Genomic DNA, 21,044 nt, shown 5'->3' on the forward strand with positions numbered 1-21,044 from the left:
GGAAAGCACGCAGGCAGTTAGGACAAGCAGAAGGCCAGTTGTTCAGTATTTTATTCAAGAGGAAATATACACACACCTCTCCCTGGCAGGGGGAGCAGCCAGCCCAGGGCACAGCTGCGACGGCACGGCCACGCCCGGGTTTGTGCAAAGGAAGGAGCCCCGTTTCCGTGGGAGCGTTCCCGATCCCGAGCCGGCTGTGGGATGGAGCAGGAGATCCCCGCGGCTGGGCCCTGCCTGCCCTCGCCAGCAGCCCCGGCACTCCCCAGAGCGCCGCTGACATTTTCCAGGAACAACAGAAGGAAGAGGCAGCTTATTGTGCTTAAGACATCTGAACAAATCCTGGGTAGGAGACACTCACAGCTTGTGGGTATTGCTAATTACTTACAGTTAAGAAAGAATGGATCCTGACAGGGGGCCTGTGCTGTGTCTGCCACCAGCACCCCCGAGGTCACCGCCGGTGCCCGGGCAGGGCTGCGGCTCTGCTCGCCTGCAAACAAGGCGAGCTGTGCCGGGCAGGGGGTCCTGCTCACCTTCCCTGCCCTTGGTGCCCCAGGGAGAGCTGGCAAGGAGCACCCTGCCCTTGGGAAAGGCCCTGCTGCGCCAGCCCACCCATCCTGCCTGGGAAGGAGAAGCCGTTCCCAGGGCAGGAAGAGCCACCTTCTTTCCGGGAGGAAAGCTCAGCCAGGCCAGGCAGGAGAGTGAGCTCATTCAGCTCTCAACTTGGGTTATAATTGAAAGGTTAAATATGAATAAATGCTGTAGGTTTATATATGTTTCCTTCTACCTATGGAATGTGTCTGAATGGTCCAAAGACACCAAAATGTTGTTAGAAACTGTAGTTAGCCAAGAAAGACAACCCTGCCCTTAAAAATTAAATAAATCCTATTTAGTTTTACTACAGCCTTTGTTTAAATGCCCTCAGAAAAACCGAGTATTTTCAAGTGCCTTGTGAGAATGTATCTGTTCATGCAATGGCCCAAGTTCCTTGTTTCACAAGCATTGCACATTTTTATGTAAGTCATCAAAACTATAAAACCTATTATTTTTGTCCGAAAGTCTTAGTCTAAAAAGTACAGCATTACTGTGTATCCACCCATGGAAACTCCCAGACACGTGCATGTGCACAGACACACACTGTTGCCTAAATGTCTTCTAAAGATACTGATTACAAAGTGTATAAAAGTGGGAACACATTGTCAGGATACAGTGAGAGATGAGCCATCCTCTACCACAGACTATAATCTAGGATCAGTCACTAACTGTACATGTTTATACAGCCTTGGATTCACCAGGGACTTCTGAAACGCAAACAGCAACTACACAAAGAACGGCAGTAGCGCTGCGGGAGCACAGGAGTTACTGGCTCCAGCTCCCTGCAGCTGCTGGAATCTGAGAGCGACTTTTTTGTTTCCTTCAAGCGCGGCGGAAACCGAACCTCCTGTGAGACAGCTCCGCTACCAGCCGGGTGAGGGTCCCCTGCTCCGAGCCTGCTCCTGGGCTGGGAGCCACGGAGCAGGAGCCAAAGCCTCCTCTCTCCACTAGGATGACCTCAGGCTGTATTTTAACAAGCTCACACGCCTCCGAGCCCGTGGGCCACCTCCCAGGGGCATCTCCACGCTGTCCCCAAGCTCTGCCAACACAGTAGTGTGGCTGGTAAAATTCTGTTCGTTTAAACTTTGTTATTCTTCAGGCAAATGCAGGCCCTGAGGCTGTTTGGTCCTGAGTGTCCGGCACCAAAGAGCCCAGGAGGAGGCAGAGGCGGAGCCAAGGGCGGGTGTTCGGAGGTAGTCGCTTCCTTCGCCTGTCCTGGTACTCCCCAGTCCAGTGTGGTATTGGTTAGATGGCCATGCCCCACCTCTGCCTGCTCCCCCTCCTGCCCACCTGCAAAAGCCAGACCCCCTTCCCAAGATCCAGGCAGAGAAAAGGGACCAGCTGGATTCAGGCAACTCATCCCCCTGCAGAGCATGAGCTACCTTCTCAGAAGATTTCAGAGCCTGGCCTACCCTCAGCAGCTGCTCAGTGCATAGCCTGGAGAAAAGTTGGAGGCACTTTGTGCATTCTCTAGCCTGCCATTCCAACCTGCTGGAAGCGTGGTGCCGACAGCCTCGGAGAAGGGTCACACCAGCACCAGGAAGAGGCCGGACAAGGCGCCAGGACAGACAGAGACGGGAGAAGCCTCGTGTAGCTGTTTGAGAAAGAGTAAGGGCACCTCGGTTTTCTGCTCCAGGCACGCACCCCCCGTGCTCTGAGGGCTCCCTGCCAACAACCCAACAGGTGAAAACATCTCGAGTGGCACGTCCTCGTGTGAGAAGCTGTGTGGGGGGTAACCCAGACCAACAAAAGGGCCTACTTCTGCTAGAAAAGTCTTAAGATTTGTCACTACCTTACGTGCAGACGTGGGAGAGCTGATCAGGCTGAGAACGTGTTAAAATTGCTCAGGCTGTTGCTAGTTCACCATATGTAAGTCCTGTGACCGCGCTCCCATGACAGGAATCTGAAATATCAAGTGCACTGGAAAAAAGGGATTGTCAGAAAAAACGGAAAATAGAAATACTACAAAAGCAACATTACTGAGAAGGAAGTGGACTGAGCCGATGCCGACTTGTGTGGTTACACAGTGGTTTCTATAGTCTCAATCACTTCCATCTCGCATTGCGAGGGCGACAGGAGCGGGCATTCGTCCGGCTCCCAGCTGCTATCCGGGCTGTAATCTTCCTCTGAGCTCAGCTCGGCCACCCCCTCCGTGTCCTCGTCACACGACTCCACGTAGTGAACCCCCACGGCGTTGATGCCGGAGTCCTCGGAGCTGGAGGGGGACGAGCAGTGCTCTGGTTTTGGTGTATTGCTCTCCTTTGTGATTAAGGCATTGCGGACGGAGCCCTCGTCGGGCTTTGCCCTGTGCGGGGCGGGCGGCTGGCGCTGCACGTAGCACATCTTGCCGTTGATGCACTTGACGCGGTAGTTGTCGATGAACAGGTCGGCGATGGTGCAGAACTGCGGCGCCTCGGGCGGCAGCGGCGGCTGGAAGGCGGGAGCGAACTTGAGGAAGTGCTCGGTGAGCGACACTGAGATCTGGATGGTGTTGGGGGACTCCCGGGGCCGGACGGGGATCTCGGTGCTGGGGAGCTGCTCCACGGGCGTCATGGGCTGGTAGACGTATTTACCTGTGGGGACACAGAGGAGCAGCGTTTAAAGGTTGCTGCCTTTGAGTCAGAACCGAAGCGGTGACGTTGACACCCTCGGACACCACCAAGAGTTCCCTGCTGGCAGCAGCCGCTGCTTCTCTTGTGGCCTCTCCAGGTATGGATCCTGTGACACCTCATGCTGCAGGTAAGCACTGCCTCCTGTACCCCAGGGCTGCTCCTCTCCCTGCCCCTGCCTCGAGGACAGCTGTAGGACATGACTAACTCTGGAGAATTTACTCCAGGGGCACAACTCCATAGCCATGAAGGGGGAAAGATGCCAAATCTGCCCACCCCACCCTCTAGGAGAAAGGAAACTGATGAGATTCTCAGAGGCTTTTTCCCCCCCACTGAACATGTCATGTAAATTCTAGCTTACATCTTTGCTACAATGATCAAAATTTTAATACATCATTATTATTCCAGTGAGTCTCCTTGCATGTGTTTCCATGTTCTTTAAATCGTGTTCTTCCATATTATAAACCAGGAGTGCATACATGACTACAACTAGAATTTTAAGGCAGAAAATAAGGGAATTTCCAAGCTTTAGAAATGCTTTTGGCACCTTGATTATCTGGTTAAGTAGTAAGAAAATAGGATTATGTTGGTTATATTGAGCAGAACAAAGTGTGAACTGAACATCTTCACTAAAAGAAATAAGTAAGAGAGCAGAAAATTGGGACTATGTCAGGAAAAACTGAGAAACCCAAGGCTATGCCTAAGACTGTAAACCGCTGCATTTTATTTGCATGAAGCCTCTGAAAGAGTCATGTCTCCCCAGGGGCTCATCCGGTGGGAAAGCACAAATTTCCAGAAGCCCTGTGAGTAGTGGGGCTGTCGGAAGAGTTTTGCTGCACGCGCGGCAGATCCTGCTTTGCACAGGCAGCAAATGCACCAAAGCACGGAGGGGCTGTGCGAGTGCTTGGAGCTCTCCAGCTGAGGGGCAGAAAGCTCCTGCATTAAGGAAGGCTGAGCGCTGGTGTGTTTCCAGCTCAGAGGTCGGTGCAGCCTTTCCCCCTGAATCACCCGCTCCTTTGGAACATGGCAGAATGGCTCCCGTTGGGAGGCACCTTAAAGATTCACGGAGTTCCAATCCCGCTGCCCTGGGCAGGGACACCTCCCGCCAGACCAGGTTGCTGCAAGCCCCAGGGAAGGGCTCGCTCCCCCTGCAGCGCCTCTCCGGAGCAGAGCATCCCCCCGAGGCTGGGGATCCCCCCCGGCCCTGGGAAGAGCTGTGCCGGGGCACACGCACAGCCTGAGCTCTGCCAGCTCCGGGACGTCACCGGGAACCTCGAGCACCGGGAAGGCTTCTCCCACCCCGCTGTGCTGTTGGAAGGGAAGGCTCGTGTGAAAGTCGGCTGGGACTTCCACGCCCCGTAGCCCAAGGACAGGGAGCACAGCAGAAAGGCCTCGGAGCCGAAGGAAGAGCTCTGGAGCGTGGGAGAGGCTCCAGGCACGACGAGGGAAGAGCCCACCCGTGTGCCATGGGAGGAAAGCGCAGACAGAGCTGGCAGCAGAGGGAAGTGTGTGAATGGCTTTGACCAGCTCCCCTCGAATACCTCCTCCAATGTTTACTCCCTACGATCTGTGGAATGGTAATTGTTAACAGAGCCACGGGGAAAGCTCAGTGACAACAAATCGAGCTTTTCTCCTGTCTGCTTATGGCTGGATGACAGAAAACACAAAGCCGTCCTCTCCACTTGCCATCTCTTTACCATGGTGGAGTTCCTAAACCTGCTGTGACTCAGAGGAATGAGTGCTGGCATCCAGCAGCTGCGTGCTCCAGCCACAGGCAGAGCACAGCTCTCACTGCTCCAGCACAGATCCGTGGTTCTGGCGGTCTCTGAGCGATGGGGTCCCTTGGAGGTTTCTCAAATCTCGTGGACAGAACTTCCCTAGGAAGCTCCTCACCTTCACAGCCACAGCAGCAGCCCACGGCTTCCTGCCATCTGCTGCTTCCCAGAAATCCTTCTGTGAAATTAGTGAACATTAAATATGCCACTGCCTTGCAAAGCCCCACAGCTGATGATTACTGTGCTCCTGGCTGGGATAGTGTCTGATAAATTCAGCTCATGGAAACTGAAGTGCAGCCTGCCCTTGCCTGAAACCATGACGCTCTATTTATCCATAGATTTGGAGTGCTTCTGTGTGGGCTCCTTTGACAACCAATGATAAAATAAAACCAGATACTGGTGAAAAATATTTCTTCAACTCAATTCTGTGCCACCTCTGTTTGAAGAGTCCAAGGAAGGGTCCAGTGAAGATTTTACCAGGAGGAAGAACAAAGGTGTCTGTACAAGAGGACTCTGTTTTTCCACTTAAAACAGCCACCACATGCTGGCAGAAGGATGTTGGGAATAAAAAGCAATGGATTTAAGCCGAGGAAGCTTACAGCACAGGCATGGAATGGTAAAGCAAAGCCTCCTCAGTTTGACTTTTTTGGTGTTTGTTTTTCCCCTTTTGGGAAAAGAAGAGGAGCGGCGGCCGGGGCAGCCAAGGAGCTGCTGGAGCTCAGCTGGTTGCTCCTCCACCGCAGCAGCTCCCTGCGTGTCTCGGGCTGCCCCGCTGGCACTAATTCCAGGGCAGGAGCAAAGAGCAGCCATTCCCTGAGCACAGGATTTCAGAGCCTGTCTGTGTGACCTCCGGGGCTGGAACGTTCCTCACGTGCCAAGGACAAGCTCTGCCAGGGTAAAGCAGGAATCAGCCCACACACAACAAAGAGAATTTTCCACGTTAATTGATTTCTACATTTCTTTAGAATTCTGGTATAAGTTTGTCAAGTCTTAGCTGTTTTTAGAGGCAATTTTAGACAGATTAAACTTGTGTCAAAACATGACCAGGTGCTCAGAACTGGGGCTGTCAGATTGGATCACGGACAATGCTGTGCTCACAGCCTCAGCTACCACTCCTCACCCTACATAATGCATGGAAACACCTCAGCCAGGATGCAGCCTATGAAAAATAAATGCAGAAATTAGAAATAAGATTGCCCCTCACCCCTGCAGCTTGCAGGATTCCCAGGGCTGGCTTTTTCACTAGAAATGCCCCTAGAAGCACAAGTCCCCAGGTTCTCTTATAATCCATCTCAATCTGATCAAACACCCGTGGAAATCAACAGCAATAGTTTTGCTGACTCTGAACAGCTGGCAACAGTCTGTGATAGAACAGTACTTTGAGCACCTATTCTGATCCATCCCATTTAATACACTAGCTCAGAACTTACTGCCTATTTATTCCAAGTCAGCTGAAGGACTCTGTGACTGCTCTGTGCTGATGAACGCTCCTGTAAATGACAGTGTTCTGCACAAATACAGATGTCACACAAGACACCTCATCCCAAGCTGTTTCCTGGGTCACTTCCCCACCACTGCCTATGCGGAAGGCGGTGAACGAAAACTACTGCACATGTCAAACACAAACTCCAAATCCTGTGAAAAGAAATCTGCTGCATTTGCAGAAGTCTGGGAAGTTCTTGTGCACTTTAAGAGCTGCTGTGAGGAGGTGTCACAGTTCTGGCTCTGCACTTCCACCACCGTGGCAAAAGGGCTCAGGGGAAACAAGAGCCTGCTCCTCTCCTGGAAACAGCAACTGTGTCTGTGAGATCAGGCTCTGCCAGAATGACTGCCATGGTAAGTCTTGGCTGTCCATGACAGCCACTGCCTGACAGGTGAGAGGATGAAATGAGAGACCCCAGAAACAGGTCTATAGGCTATTTGTCCCCAAGCCTGCTCCATGCTAGGGGCATTATCCCCCACCATCACTGCCCCTCTGTCTGACCCCTCGCAGTGACAGCAGCCTGTGCACAACGAGAAAGGGACGATTGTTTCTCTGTTTCTTCAGCTGGCCCTTGTGCCAGCACACAAACCAAATCCTCAGGGACCTGGCACACGCTACAGCCAGTACTCAACTGCAGAACAACTATTCAAATATGTCCAAGGAAGTGAGTGCTGGGCAGTGCTCATCTCCCTGTTGCTCTGTGCACAGGAATAGGATTTCTATTGCCAAATCGGATGGATGCTGTTCCCCAAAGCCTTGGCTCCATGCCTCCACTGAGCCTGCCAGCAGGCTAAGGCAGGATCCAGCAGAGCAGGGAGCTCTATCATCACCTGCACACCTCCAGCAAACTCAGGCAACTCGGAAAATTTTTTACTTTTGTGGCACTGTTAACCAGAACAACGTGGCTGATTGACTGGAAGCTGTATTAGAGAGCCTCCTGCTTCCAAAACCCCAAACCAAGCCTTGGGAAACAAGCCACGAGGTCACATCTCTGATTTTTTGCTAATTGGGCAGTCTGCATGCATCCTCACCAAACAGACACAAAACAGCAGCAATTTCCGTGGCTAATACAAAATAACTTAACCATGAAATAAGCAGAGGTGCTGCTGGAAAATTTTCTTTTCCACTTCCCTCCATCCCAGCATTCTGGTTTACCTCTAACACTCATTAATGTGTTTGGCATATTGAAAAAAAAAAAGAAGTCCAGCTTACAGGAGGGAGGTTTCTCATAAATTCTCCAGTTTTACCCTCTCAAGATGCTACCTTGGAGGACTTAGTTCTAATAAATAACACCATGAATTGCACTGCACTTCAGAAAATGGTAAGAGAGAGCTGTGGATCTTACGAGTCTAAGTCAGCAATACGTACCACGGGTATTTGTTCACATGCAAGGCATTTAGACATCTATTAACTCAAAGATAAAATCTTTTTTTCATATGTATTCTTCCCCTTGCAGCTGCTGGAACAAATATTTCTACAGCCTCCCATCTGCCAGCTCATCTATCTCCAAACATCAGCAAGGTTAACAAAGACCTGCTACTTGCAGGCTATTGAACGTGGCCTGGCTCAGCTTAGGAACTGTTCCCACGTGGGCTGAGCACTTGTGGAAGTCCCAGGCAGAGGTGGGCTGAAGGTGAACTGGCTCTGGTCCCATGGAATCTCCATGCCTTTGGCTGTGGTGGATGCTCCAGAGGGGCTGGAGCTGTGACCCCAGGGCACAGTCCATGGCTGCCACAGGCCCCCAGTGAGGGTGGGGAGGGAGGTGTCCTGTTCACCAGCAGGGAGCTGCTCCCTAAACGCCGGTGACTTGGTGCTGCCCGAACATACACCTGGGTAACAGCACCAGCTATCCCCCCCTGTGAAGTCCAAGGGGATTCTCACTCCAGCTGTGCCAGACTTTCCTACTGCCACTTGCAACCCTGCCAAAAAATTCAGCTCACACGGGAGGGGAATTGGTCCCACTCTGGAGAACATAAAAACCCTCTAATTAAATACCACACAGCTCTGAAGGAGTGAAGGCAAAGGAAGCATTCATAATGCATGTGTGACAGGAGACAGCGCTGCCTTGGAGGGGTTCCACATTATTCCAAGGAGAGCTCCCTGCACAGCTGTTCTGTGTGTGGAAAGCTCGGAGCTGAGCTTCTCGAGCACTGGCTTTCCTCACAGCAAGAGATGGAGAACAACCAAGTGCTCTTCCAGCAGCACTTGCTCCACATCTCCTGGGCGTGGCAGGAGAGCTGGGTCTGGCTGTGGGGAAGCGCAGTGCCCATGGCAGCTGTCTGGCAGGTGGGCACAGCTCCAAGCTGCAGGGGTGCCCTGCCGCCGGCGGTGGCACAGCGGCCCCAGGACAGTACAAAGCTTGTCACGCCCACCTGGCTTTCCAGGGTCCCCCAGGGCAGTGGGTGGCACAGGTTCTCCAGCCCAGCCTGAGGGCACGGGAAGGGAGCGGGTATGGATTCACCGCTGGCACAGCAGAACCTTGGGGCAGGGGAGGGTTTCCTCCTTCACTGACTGAAGCAAAGCTCGCTGCACACCCTGGATTAAACACACCACAGGTTTATGGAGGGCACTCGGCACCCTCAGCCTGCTGGAGGTGCCCATCACACCTGTTGTTGCCAAGTGCCCAGCAGAGCAGAGTTCCATCGGGAAGTGTGATGGAGGGCTGGGCACCTACCTGGGGTTGTTGCCTTCCAGCCCTGCCAGCTGAACAGTGGACAAAATGACTGCTCTGGCCTTCCTCCTCCTCCTCCTCTCTCCAGTTACATGCACAGCTTGGAACAATAAACCCTTGCAAACAAAGGTTGCCCTACCCATAAATAAAAAAGGTTGCCCTACTCACCGAGGACTATCACAACTCCAAACTACACTTAGAGCACAGTTCTGACTTTTCCAGAGGGGCGACAACAAATGGAAGGAGAAACCTGGAGCACATTTACAGATGGCACATGTGAAAAACCCCACTGCTCGCCCAGCCTGCACTTCTTTGTGATGTGTGGAACAGACATCACGTCATACGGGCTGTGTGGTGACCGTAAGATGTGGAATGAGCCACCAGAGGAAATGGAAAACATTTCAGGACACTGAGGTACTGCCAGATTTACAGGCTCAAGGAGAGCTGAACTGGGCCATTGGTGGTTATAATAATGCAAAACTGAAATGATTGTCCACCTTGAAGAAGCCTCGTAGATAAAGATATGCAGCACCTCGGTGCAAGTGATATTTCTGCCTTGCACTTTGTCCGAAGAACTTTGAAAAAGCACTGACATTGCTCAAACAGATTTCTAGTGTGGGGAATGCAAACAGAACATTCCGCATACCTGCAGGAATTCTGGCAGAACTAGAAGGCCCAGTAAGGGATCACAGAAGAGACTCCAAGGGCACAAATCAACTCAGCAAAGGAACAACAGAAAAAGAAGGCACGCAGCAGGACCTGAGCAGGCTGGAAGTGCAGCAGGAAGGGCTGCCAGGCTCTGCCCTAACAGAAATGTATCACTGCAAAGGGCTCCTTCTCACAGAAGCACCTCCATCCGAGCACTAATGAGTCCATCCCATTGCAGACCCCAGCCAAGCACAGGGAAGAACCAGTGCAGCAATGTTTTGGCAGTGGCTGCCCAGGAGCAATTCCATACAGCTGCCAGCTCTCTCCTGTGGAGGAGCGGTGTTCCCTCCCTGCTGTGCAGCCAGACAGCTGTGCCAGCCCCTGACTCGACGTTTTTCACAGGAAACCAACACAGAGGGGGAAAAAAATCAGAAAGTTTTTCCCTCATCAAATTTGTATTTTAATGCCCTTTTGTCTTGATCTGTTTTAAATACAAAAAGGATCATGACAGTACATGCTGTGAGCTGTCTAAGCCTTTGAGGAGTCTCTGTGCACATCAGCTTAAGAGCAGGTAACGCTTAAATGCAAACAGACCCTGGAGCTTCCTCCATCATCCCTGCTCTTCCCTCTCACTGCTTACACGGATTTACTGGACTTAAAGCAAAAACAACCCTGAAGGCTTGAGGGATGTTCCATGCAGCCATAAACCCTCTTAAAGGGGCCGAATTTGCTCACTAACCCTTGTACGGGAACAGAGTACCAGCACCCAAAAAGGCAGTGAGCAGCAGCACACACCACGTGTGTGTTCTGGAGGAGCTCTTTCCTTTCAGTATCTGGAGAATGTCACCCATACCACAGGTGCTCCTAACCCCAGCTCCATGCTGGGTTCCAAAAACACGGAAGCACAGGCATGGAAAGCGTGGCACAGCCCTGGTTACATCCATCAGCATGGCAGCTGGGCAACACTACCCAAGCTCTGAATCCAAGGATATTCATCTTCCAACATCCCTTCCCAACCCACCCCCAAAGGCCAGAACAGCCACTTCTTACACATTCCCCTGAGAAATTTTATCCCCCAAGTTACACTAGATATTTTTAAAATTCAGTAGAGAAAATAGCAAAAAAATGGCTTAGTGCTAAATATTTATTCTACAACCCCATCCCTGTGCACCATCTGCTCAAGCTTCAGCAGCCCATGGTTTCCATGCAGCCAGTCAGTGTGCTGATATGGAAACAAAGCAACATAAGCACAGCTCCATGTCAAACTACCCAGAAAACCATGGCATTGCCTGGCAATCAAAGGCACTGGAGGCACAAGATCCAGTTGTCTTCCAGGTGCTGCAGGGGGCACCCAGAGCTTCTGCATGTGATGCAATGCTTTCTTGGGAATTCTCAAACAAGCAGAACAGCTCACCAGGCCCTTGAAGGAAAAGTCCTCTCCAAAGACCTGCACTCTGCACCCACAGGGGACAGCTGGGGCAGGAGGTTGGGTTTTGCAGCTTGGAATAGATGCATCTCTGTGGCCACAGAGTTTTCCTGGTGGCTGACTGGAGAAGCAATGGCCCATGGGATGTGCTGTACCTGTGCTGCTCCCTTCCTGTGGCCAGAGCCAGGATCTCCTGCTGGCACATCATCCGTGCAGTGGCTGTGTGGGAGCAGGAGCCTTCAGGCTGGACAACAACACATTCCTCAGTGCTGGGAACAGGGTCCTTATTCCCAACACACTCTTTTAACCCTCATCCCAGTGCTGTTGCTGGTGCCTCATGCACATCTCCATTCACACACCATTCAAACCAAGCTATTTCTACCACAAGCACCCATTTCTGGGGAATTTAAAGGACTGCTCTCCCTGCTTGCGCCCAGAACATGGCACCACGTGGAGCTGAGGAGTGCAAGTATGGGCACCAACACTCCCATTGGAGTGGGGGGGGATCCAGCAATGCTCTGCATGAACAAACAGAAGCTCAAGTACCACCACTGGAGGTGGAGCAGGTGGGTATCACATCAAGCCATTGTGTCACACAGTGCCACTGCAGGCAAGTGACTTGGAGCACCTGGACAGTGGAGCTGGGAGTACACACAGCTCTCTGCTGTGGCACAGTGAGCCAGTGCTGGCAGAGGTGGGAGCATCGCCCTTGGCTTCACATCCAGAGAGTCAAGATCCCACAGGACCAGCTGGAGAATGGCTCCTGTGCCAGCAGATCAAGGTCTACTGGCACAGGGAGGAAAAACAAAGCAAAAGGTGAGTGTTTCCCTCCACCTGCCCTGCCTACAGCTGGGCTAATGCTGGTGGGCTGCAGGAAGGCTGCAGGAGCTGGTCAGTCCACCCTGCCACACCTGATGCTGTTCCAACCTTTCACAAGAGACCAGGGACACGGAGGGAGGGAGAGAGGGAGAGAGTGAGTGAGAGTGCAAACACCTGGAGTGGGGCTCAGGAAAGCTCTGAAAAGGCTCAGGAAAGCACTGAAATCCAACCAGGCAGCCACGCAGCATGGAGCAGGCAAGCATCCTGCCTGGAATGGCTGCAGGTGTACACCAGTACCAGCATCATGTGGCAGGGAGAGGGACAGCCAGAGCCTGGCACAGAGCTGGGCACAGCAGGGAGTCATTTCAGAGCTGGGTGCAAGTACACAACCAAACAAGCAGCCTCGAGAGCAGACGTGTGGGCTCTCGAGCTCCGCAGCCACCAGCGAGAACAAGAATACAAATGCATGCCTCTTGCTGAAATTGTTTTACAACATAGGTTATGTATAAATTCCAACTGTTACGTGGCCTAAATTAAAGTATGGATATGTTAAAAACAAGACCCAGTTGCCAAGCAATCAGTTTTCACTCTCCCAGTAGGTTTTTGACTTCCATCTACGTGAATATACTCAACTATCGCCAAAAAAATCTCCAAATTGCACGAACTGCACTTCTTGAGTTCTGTGATCAGTCACTACATAAAAATTGATTAGTGGAAGAATCAAAGCCATTATGAAAACATACCCTGTATCTTGTGGGCAGATAAATTCATGGAGGTGCTAGAAGAAAAACCACAACACATTAAACCAGGATAACTTTATATGCAGAGAGAGAGATGCTCTACCTGGAATCCAATCTACTGTCAACCAGCTTTTGCATTAGTATAAGCTTGTGCCATCCATCAGCAGCTAAGCCCACACTGTCACAGCTCTCGTTCGGGAACATCTTACACTGTTTGTGAGTAAAGCATTTTGCTTTTTGTTCTTTATAGAAACACAGTTTTCTAGTAGAGCCTCACCAGTGTGCAGAAGTAAGTTACCAAGGCTGGCAGTGAGTCATGAAGTGTACAGCAGCACTGGTTAAATTGAGAGCCATTACATAAGAACACCCCAAGATGCCCCTGCTCTACAAGCCCGGCTCTGCTGGTTGCAGCAACACGAGCGGCGACAAAACGTGTTCCTGATGAGCACACAGGTGCTGCCAGGAAATTGGAGGTCCTGTGCCAAGCACCTGAGAGGCCTCTCAGTGCTTCCAGCAGACCTGAGCAGTGTCAGCTCTGCAGACCCGCAGGATGGAAGTCACAGCGACGACAATCTCGTGACTCAGTCTCGTGGGACAATACAAGGCTATGACCACAGGCTGCCATTTAAGACCCATGAAACATCCGTCAAGAACCACAAGAGGGAGGATGATGTGACAGCAGGCACTTTTGCATCGGGCACTGGCATTAAGCAGGCTCGCAGATTCAAGCTGGCAAACAGATTCCCTCACCTGCAGAGTCCAGGAAGGAAGCCACACGCTCGCCACAGGCACTGAGCTCCATGCAGATTTTATCTTTAGGCTGTTCCTCTGCAGTGAGAAAAGTGCCAGCAGCCTCTCATCAGCAGGAAGCCCCCTGAGCAGGAGCACAGGCCCAGCCCTCACCGTGCAGGATTCAGGACACCCTGAATTCACAGACAACCCCACCAGCTGACGAGACACAAGATTAATAAACTTTTTCTTCAGAAGTACTTGCTTCTGGTAGGAAGCATCCCCAGCCTTGTCCTTTCAGGCTTCACAAAACCAGCACTCAACCCTTCAAGCAGCCACAGAGGAAGGGTGTCAGTTATCTGCTGCTCTCCGAGGCTCTTACCAGCAGATCACTGAGTTTGGGGCAAGCAGATGTAATCCTTTGTGAATTATGCCTCTCAGGTGGACAGACAGATTACAGAACAGCCTCATAGTCATGCATGACAAAGAGTTTTTGGCTGGCAGGAAGTGTTTTGGTACACAGGTCCCTTTTTCTTAGACTTCTGGAGAAAGAAGTGCAGTGATTTCTGTTCAATCACGTATGAGCTGTACAAGAGTTAGTCCTACGAGACACACTGAGCAAGTAGCCTGAATTCAGAGATTTTCCTGTGGTCTAATTCTGTTAAGTGATATCTGGGCCTTTGTTAATAATAATAGAACATGCATGTCTCTAAACATTATAGTAAGGATTCAAAATGAATGCCAGTAGGTTCTTCCAGAGGCACTGACATTCCCACAGGGTACAACGGATTGACACATGTGGGTTCTCTTAGCAATGGTACATTCATACTGTGATTTCCAGATTGCAACTAAAACCCAAGGAACAAAATGCCATCCGGGTCTGGGATGGTGCACCCATAAAAACTGGCAGTGTTTTTCCTTAGAGTAACTTCAGAATATATTAAGCTGACATTCTTTCCTTGGTTGTGTACAGCTTAGTGAAACGAAGCTGGAATATCATAGCTCTTCAAAATACAGGTGAAGATCTTGCACAGCCACAGGCAACAAATCCTCATTAAAAGTCTTTTCCCATTACAAGCTGCAACATTCACCTTTCTGCAGCTCCTGCCTGGCACTCCACATAATGCACAAACATTCTGTCCGGATACATGGACTTAACCGGATGAATGTTCAAATCCTTTTCACAGCAGAAGTAAATTAAAAATGCCTATTTCTCCCAGGATTTGTGGTTATTCTCCCTCTAGACCAAGCTATGTTCTCTGGAAATTCCCAGCCCTAGAGCTCCTAGCCCTACTGCTCAACTCCACTTTAGACAGAGTTTTCCATGAAGAAAAATGTATGAGCTCCTTCAAACACTCAGAATTTCAAACATAAGCATGTTACAACTCCCTTTCCCTGTTTATCCAATGAATCAGTCATGAGGATGTAGTTTTGCCCTGTAGAACAGTACTGCTAGAAATTCAAGCTGCCATCACCACTGGCTGCTTCCAGTGAGCTCCAGTCCACATCACCATCTGCAGACAGGGACACACACAGAGCACCAGAGCACTGCTGCCCTTCTGCTCCCTCCTGGACGTGGAAATGAGTTTTGCAGCCACCAAAACCCAACGTAAGGAAAACCCACTGGAACAAGAGCAAGGCTTTTGGAGATGGACAGTGTATGCTGTGCTGCAGAGCATCCCAGGGCTGCAGCTGCCCCTCTAACATGCAGGGATCAACAGATGCTGGCTGCAGGCAGGCACAGCTCCTCTTTAGACCCCCAAGCCCTATCAGGATGCACCTGAATTCCTCCCCATACCATCTCAGCTCACTTACCAGCTCTGTCAAGGAAAGCAGGGCTGCCTCACTGATTCCCTGTTCACAGTTCCCAGAGGCAGACTGGGGTCTGAATAATTACATGGGCTTGGGAGATTGTCAGAGCCCCTGCTGATGGCTTCTGTCGCTGGAGAGAGGGAGAGACACCTTGGAAATGTTGCTGGTGTGCACAGAGCCACGGAAATGCTGCACAGATCACTGTGTGGCAGGGGGAAATGCCTGCACCTGGGCCAGGTGTGTCCCTGCCAGAGAGCAGGCAGGAGCTGCCATGGACACACACCACATCGCTCTCCCTGGAAGAGGTTTAATCGAGGATGGCCTCGACAGAGAACTTTCACCAGCTTTGTGCGACAGACATTTTATTCTTTCATTTTAAAATGTTATAAAAGAAAACCACTAGTGATTCAAGCAGAGAAGCATGTGAGCAGCAGTATCTGCTCAGAGCACACCCAGGTGCAGTGACTGTGCTGATTTACCTTGTTCCCTGGCTGCAGCTGTGGGCAATGGATAAGGGATAACCCCCCTCCCCTGGTGAGCACACAGCTGGGACCGATGAGACCCCAGCCACATGGACTGTGCCTCTGCTGGGTGCCCTCAGACACCATGAGGAAGCAATGGAGCTCTGAGAGCCAAGAGAAACCCTGAGCTGCCTGTCGAGGTGAACAACACATGTAAATATACTCTAGTTCTACATCCCCAGAATACTGCTGGCATGGCCAAACTTAGAGAAGCCCTTCTCCCCAAAATCACCCAGAAAACACGTGCCCTTTGTGGCATGCCACCCATCACACAAACCCATTTTCTCCTCTTGGATGAAAAATGACAGCTCCTTGGATCTCTTGCCAGGCCTGCCTGACCTTGTGCAGCACCTGCCAGGTCTGGCTGCAAACTCCAGCCTAACAGTGGCATAATGTGTGATGCATGCCAGGAAGGGGGAAGCTACTCCAAGGCACACCTACAAGTGCTATCCATCACCTAGCAAACTGCAAGGGTCAGGGAGCAGGTGCATTTTTTAAAACCTTTCCTGCCACCACGATCTTGTTCCTTGCCTGAGCCTGGCAACTGTGCTCCCTTCCTGGCCACCAAATGGAGATCTCACGCTTTCCCCATGCTTGGTTTGTTTTCTTGTAAAGGGTCCAAACAGCTGAACCTGCAAAAGTGGTGGGACTGAAATTTATTTGCTGCATTTACTTTTCAATATAAGATATGCAAGAGGCTTTAAGGAGCTAAAAGCTTGTTCTTTTGATGCTGAATCAGAGGGGAAAAAAAAGCACAGAAAGGCTAATACAAGGTGGCACAATTACTGTCTATTGATGCAACTGCTGTGGAACCACGATTCATCATGTATTATTGATAATTGCAGCATAATGTACCGAGGGGTTTGCAGGGTGTTTAACAGAATGCAAGATATTCAGATCACAAATGAACCCAGTCGCAACAGAATGCTCTGAATTGTATCAAGCCTGATGTCTTCTCTCACAGCTAATTCTTAGGAAGTAAAATTAGCAAAACACAGTCAAAATCCTGCTGTCAGGTCAGGACGGATGCAAACCCCGAGGATCTGATCCCTTCTGACATAAGCAGGTACCACCTCAGAGCCAGCAGCCTCACAGCCAGCATCAGTGCAAATCACAGCTGCAGTGGAAATCCCGAGGTGAGGAAAGGGAGGCAGGCACCTTGCTGCAGACCTGCCTCTGGCGTGTTTTCTCCAGCTCTGGAAAAAGTAGATCAGAGTAATTTACGGCTCTCAGCTTGCATCTAATAAACTAAACCTCACTAGGCTGTCAGAGGGGATGGGAGGAAGGTGAACAGGGGGCTGCCACCCTGGCAAAGGGCATGCACACAGGGCACAGAGGAGAAACGTGGGACAAAACACAGGGGCTGAAGTCAAAGCCACCTCCTGGGCCAACGCCTTCTTCCCTGCTGGGAAAAGGACTCCGAGGCTTGAGCCCTCAACCTGCTTCCACGTGGAGGCTGGAGCCGGCACAGCCTCCCGGCAGCAGCCAGGGCAGGATGCTGCGGAGAGCTCCGGCAGCAGGGACGAGGGGCTCCGGCGCTCCCGGGCAGAGCCCGGCGGCTCCAGCGGCAGCCGAGGCAGCCCAGCACCCTCCCATCGCAGCCTCCCCGGGCACACCCGTCCTGCGCCTTCTTCACGCCCTTCTTACGGAGGCTGTCCCCGCGTTCAGAGCTCCCCAGGCACGGACGCGCTTTAGAAAAACACCACACAGGCAAATCTGCTCCCCACCGAGGCTGAAACAGACCGAAAAGGACCTAAAATAAACTCCAGGCTTAGACACAGAAGTCATGCAGGCACGCAGGGCAGCTGAGGCTCTCGGAGCTGTTGGATACACCGAACAGTCTCCCTGCCAGCTATTATTGCCATTTTACGGACAGAGAAACATCCGAGGTAAAGAGAGCGCCTACAGTACTGCTCACTTCCGAGCATGCCAACCTCAATGGCTTTGGGGAATTCAGACTGGGTTCTTTCTCAATTATTCCTTCCATAGCCAAGTGGCTCTGCAACGCTAAATTGCTCCTGTCACTGAAGTAAGCAGATGTGATCCTGAATACACATGAGGAGACGATCTCCTCATCATGGCATGGTGAGTGTTTGTAATTTCTCAGTGTAAGTGCACTTTAACTGAGCTGACATTCTCCAGGACCTTGGCCACTGATGGAAAATAATACTTCAATGGCCCTTTTAATTGATGTAGAGCTTCCTGTACCCCAATACAGCTCTTAAGAGTCACAGAAAAGCACTTTCAAGAACCCTCTGAGGATTCCCAAGTCGGTATTACAGCACTGTGTTTATGGGAGATAACTCCCAATGCTGTTTAATTACATCTCTGACCTCTATACAATTTCCCATTATAGACCTCATTCTTACCCCCTTTAAGTCCAACTCAACTCATTCCACAGGAGCAGGATACAAAGAGATCCTTAGCTCTGAAATTTGCATTAGGAAATGAGGGGCAAGAAGGGACCGCGCTTCTCCATGGCTTTCAGAAGATTAAACAAGGCAATGAAGTGTGTGACTTCCCTTAAAATCTTCCATTTAAAATCCTGGTTTCATGAGGCAAAGGTATCCTAATGTTTCCTTAGCCATAAAGGAGGGATTGAGAAGGAAGTCTGTACTTCTTGCAAATGCTATAACTATTTTTAAATCTTACAATTGCCACACGGAAGCAAAGGGTTGGATGGGATCTCAAGTGGTCTTTCCAAGAGGGAAGCAGCTCCATGTAATGCCTAAGACACACCATTCTAAACCTTCCCTGAAGGACCGTGACTGCTCACCTTCTCAAGTACTCTGTTCCCCTGCTTCCTTTCTCTTTCTAGTTACGATGTTTTCCAGTATCCAAAGCTAAACTCTCCTTGTCACAGGTAAGGGATACCTGGTTATCTGCCACATCTGTGCAGAGCAGGACTCAAACACAGCTTCTCTGCAAGGGCTGCCTTACACTCTGCAAAGCTCATCATCCCTCCCTCCTTCCTCCCTTCCTTTCTCCCTCCCTCAATCTTTTACAGCCCAAACAACCCTTCCTTTTGCACCCCCTTGTAAAGCATATTTTCTAAGCTGATCTCCGCAATCTCCTCCCCAATTCTCCTACTGCTCTATAAAGCGCAACACCCAAAGCTCAGCCCATCAGCCTGGTTTCCTCATCACTGAGCTGAAGAGACTAATTAAATTGCACACTTGCCATGCTCCTGGTAATGCATCCCAAAGCAAAGGCTGGGGTTCTGGGTTTGGCTTTTCTGCCTCACAGACCTCCCGCTGCTGACGCACAGGCAGTTTGTGATCCATCCTAATCCCCAGATCCCTCTCTGCAATGTCGCTTCTCCAGGTGTTCCCAGCTCCATGTTTGACTTCCCAGTGCCAGGACCATTCCCAGATCATTTTGGGTAACATCTCCAGTTTATAAGCACCACTTTGAGCCCTGATCCTGTACTCCAGAGTGGTCATAAGTTTATATATCTTGATGGTGACCACAAATAACTGAGACCAGGGAAAGGTTGGGAAGAATCTAGGTCATAATTTGAGGGCCTTTGTGATATCAATCAAACACCAGTGAGACATCCCTCTCCCTGTGCAGCAGGTACTGTGGCACCTTCTCACACAGACAGTTGTGCCACACAGTACTGAGGGCACAGACAGAAGAAAATCTTTTGTCCTGAACTGCTTTCAAATGAGCCCCAAATCAAGGCAAAATTCCTGAAATGAGTATTTAATTGATATAAAAGCTTGCATCCAAACAAAAGCTGGCTTTTGGGGCAGCCCCTTTTCCCCGTGAAACAAAATTTGCAAAAAGTGTGTGTGAAGGGGAATCCATGTAGGAGACTAAATTACAAGGAGAGATGGCAATGGCAATGGATTTAAAAGGAGAATGGGATGTCAGGAGTCCAGGAACACCTTCAGCAGCACCAAATAACGTTCACATAAGGGTCCAGTGTTAACCTTGATCATCCAGGCTTTAAGATCTCCAGAACCCAACACGACCCAAGTGCATGGCTCCATCACCATTTCCTGACCTCGCATCAACACGCTGCTGGGAAAGCCTGCTCTTCAAGGCTCTACGTGATTAATTATTCATCAAACTATGTTTGGACATCCACAGTTCAATCTCAGCCTCCATGATTAGATACATCAGGATCTTGAATACCAATATTAAAGTCGTTGGGCGCCTTTTCACCAGAGTTGGCTCAACACTGGATTTTGAAGCTATCTGCTATATATAGCCTAAAGCAGTTACCTCTCTGCTCAAAAGGGTTTATGCCTGTAAAAAGAAAACCATAAGCACCGAGAATGAAGTGGCTGGTACGAAGGAGAGTGGTGCCCAGCCAATGCCACAGCCCACCCTCCGGCCGGCTCACGGGGGCGAGGGGAACTGGGACCGCAGGCCCCAAGAGAACTCCCCGGGCATCGCTGCTACCGCCCCTCCGGGAGCAGCGCCCGAGGTCAGGGTCCCACTGGGGCCGCCTCGGCACGGACAGCTCCGGGAGAGGGCTGCTCCCGGCCGCGGGACGGGACGGGACGGGACAGACAGAAGGGGACGGGCGGTGAGGCAGCGCGCGGGGACCGACAGGACATTCGGGACGGCCGGGACCGCGCGCCCCCGCCCGCGCCCTCGCCCCTCACTCACAGTGGCACCATCCCAGGTGGCAGCACCAGTGCAGGCGGAAGCAGCGGCCGTGGCTGTGGGTGGCGCAGAGCGAGAGCCCGTCGCAGGGCTGGAAGTCGGGTCTGCCCGCGCAGCTGCGGGCGAGCGCCTGAGCCTCGTCCAGCTTCTCGCTCTTCGCCGCCGCCGCCCCGCTCATGGCGCCGCCGCTCCGCCCGCAGCCCCCGCGCCGCAGCGGCCAGAGGAGGAGGAGGAGGAGGAGGAGGCGGAGGAGGTTGAGGACGAGGAGGAGGAGAAGGAGGAGGAGAAGGCGCCGAGCCGCAGCGGGGACCGCCCGCCCGCCCAGCGCCGCGGGGGCAGCGCCGCGGGCAGGGCCCGGCCGCCCGCCCCGCCCCGCCCCGCCCCGCCCCCGTCCCGCAGCACCGCCCGCGGTACCCCGATGGCCGCATCCCCCGATGGCCGCATCCCCCGATGGCCGCATCCCCCGATGGCGCTGTCCCCCGATGGCCGTACCTTCCGATGGCTCTGTCCTCCGATGGCCGTACCTTCCGATGGCCGCATCCCCCGATGACTGTGCCCCACGATGGGGACCGTGGTCCCTCACAGCTGTGCCCACGATGGTCG

General features: G+C 51.7%; 1 protein-coding gene across 1 annotated transcript; it reads right to left on the minus strand.

Annotated features, from left to right (window-relative positions):
• Positions 1-33: 33 nt before the first annotated feature.
• On the minus strand, positions 34-20,774 carry C10H3orf70 (chromosome 10 C3orf70 homolog). Its single transcript, XM_048314688.1, has 2 exons — positions 20,445-20,774; positions 34-3,164 (listed from the first exon to the last, which is right to left on the minus strand). The coding sequence occupies exons 1-2, from the start codon at positions 20,617-20,619 to the stop codon at positions 2,611-2,613; spliced, it is 729 nt and encodes a 242-aa protein (XP_048170645.1). The 5' UTR covers positions 20,620-20,774; the 3' UTR covers positions 34-2,610.
• Positions 20,775-21,044: the final 270 nt, after the last annotated feature.

This window comes from Corvus hawaiiensis, chromosome 10 (genome assembly GCF_020740725.1).
Source record: "Corvus hawaiiensis isolate bCorHaw1 chromosome 10, bCorHaw1.pri.cur, whole genome shotgun sequence".
Taxonomy (NCBI): Eukaryota; Metazoa; Chordata; class Aves; order Passeriformes; family Corvidae; genus Corvus; species Corvus hawaiiensis.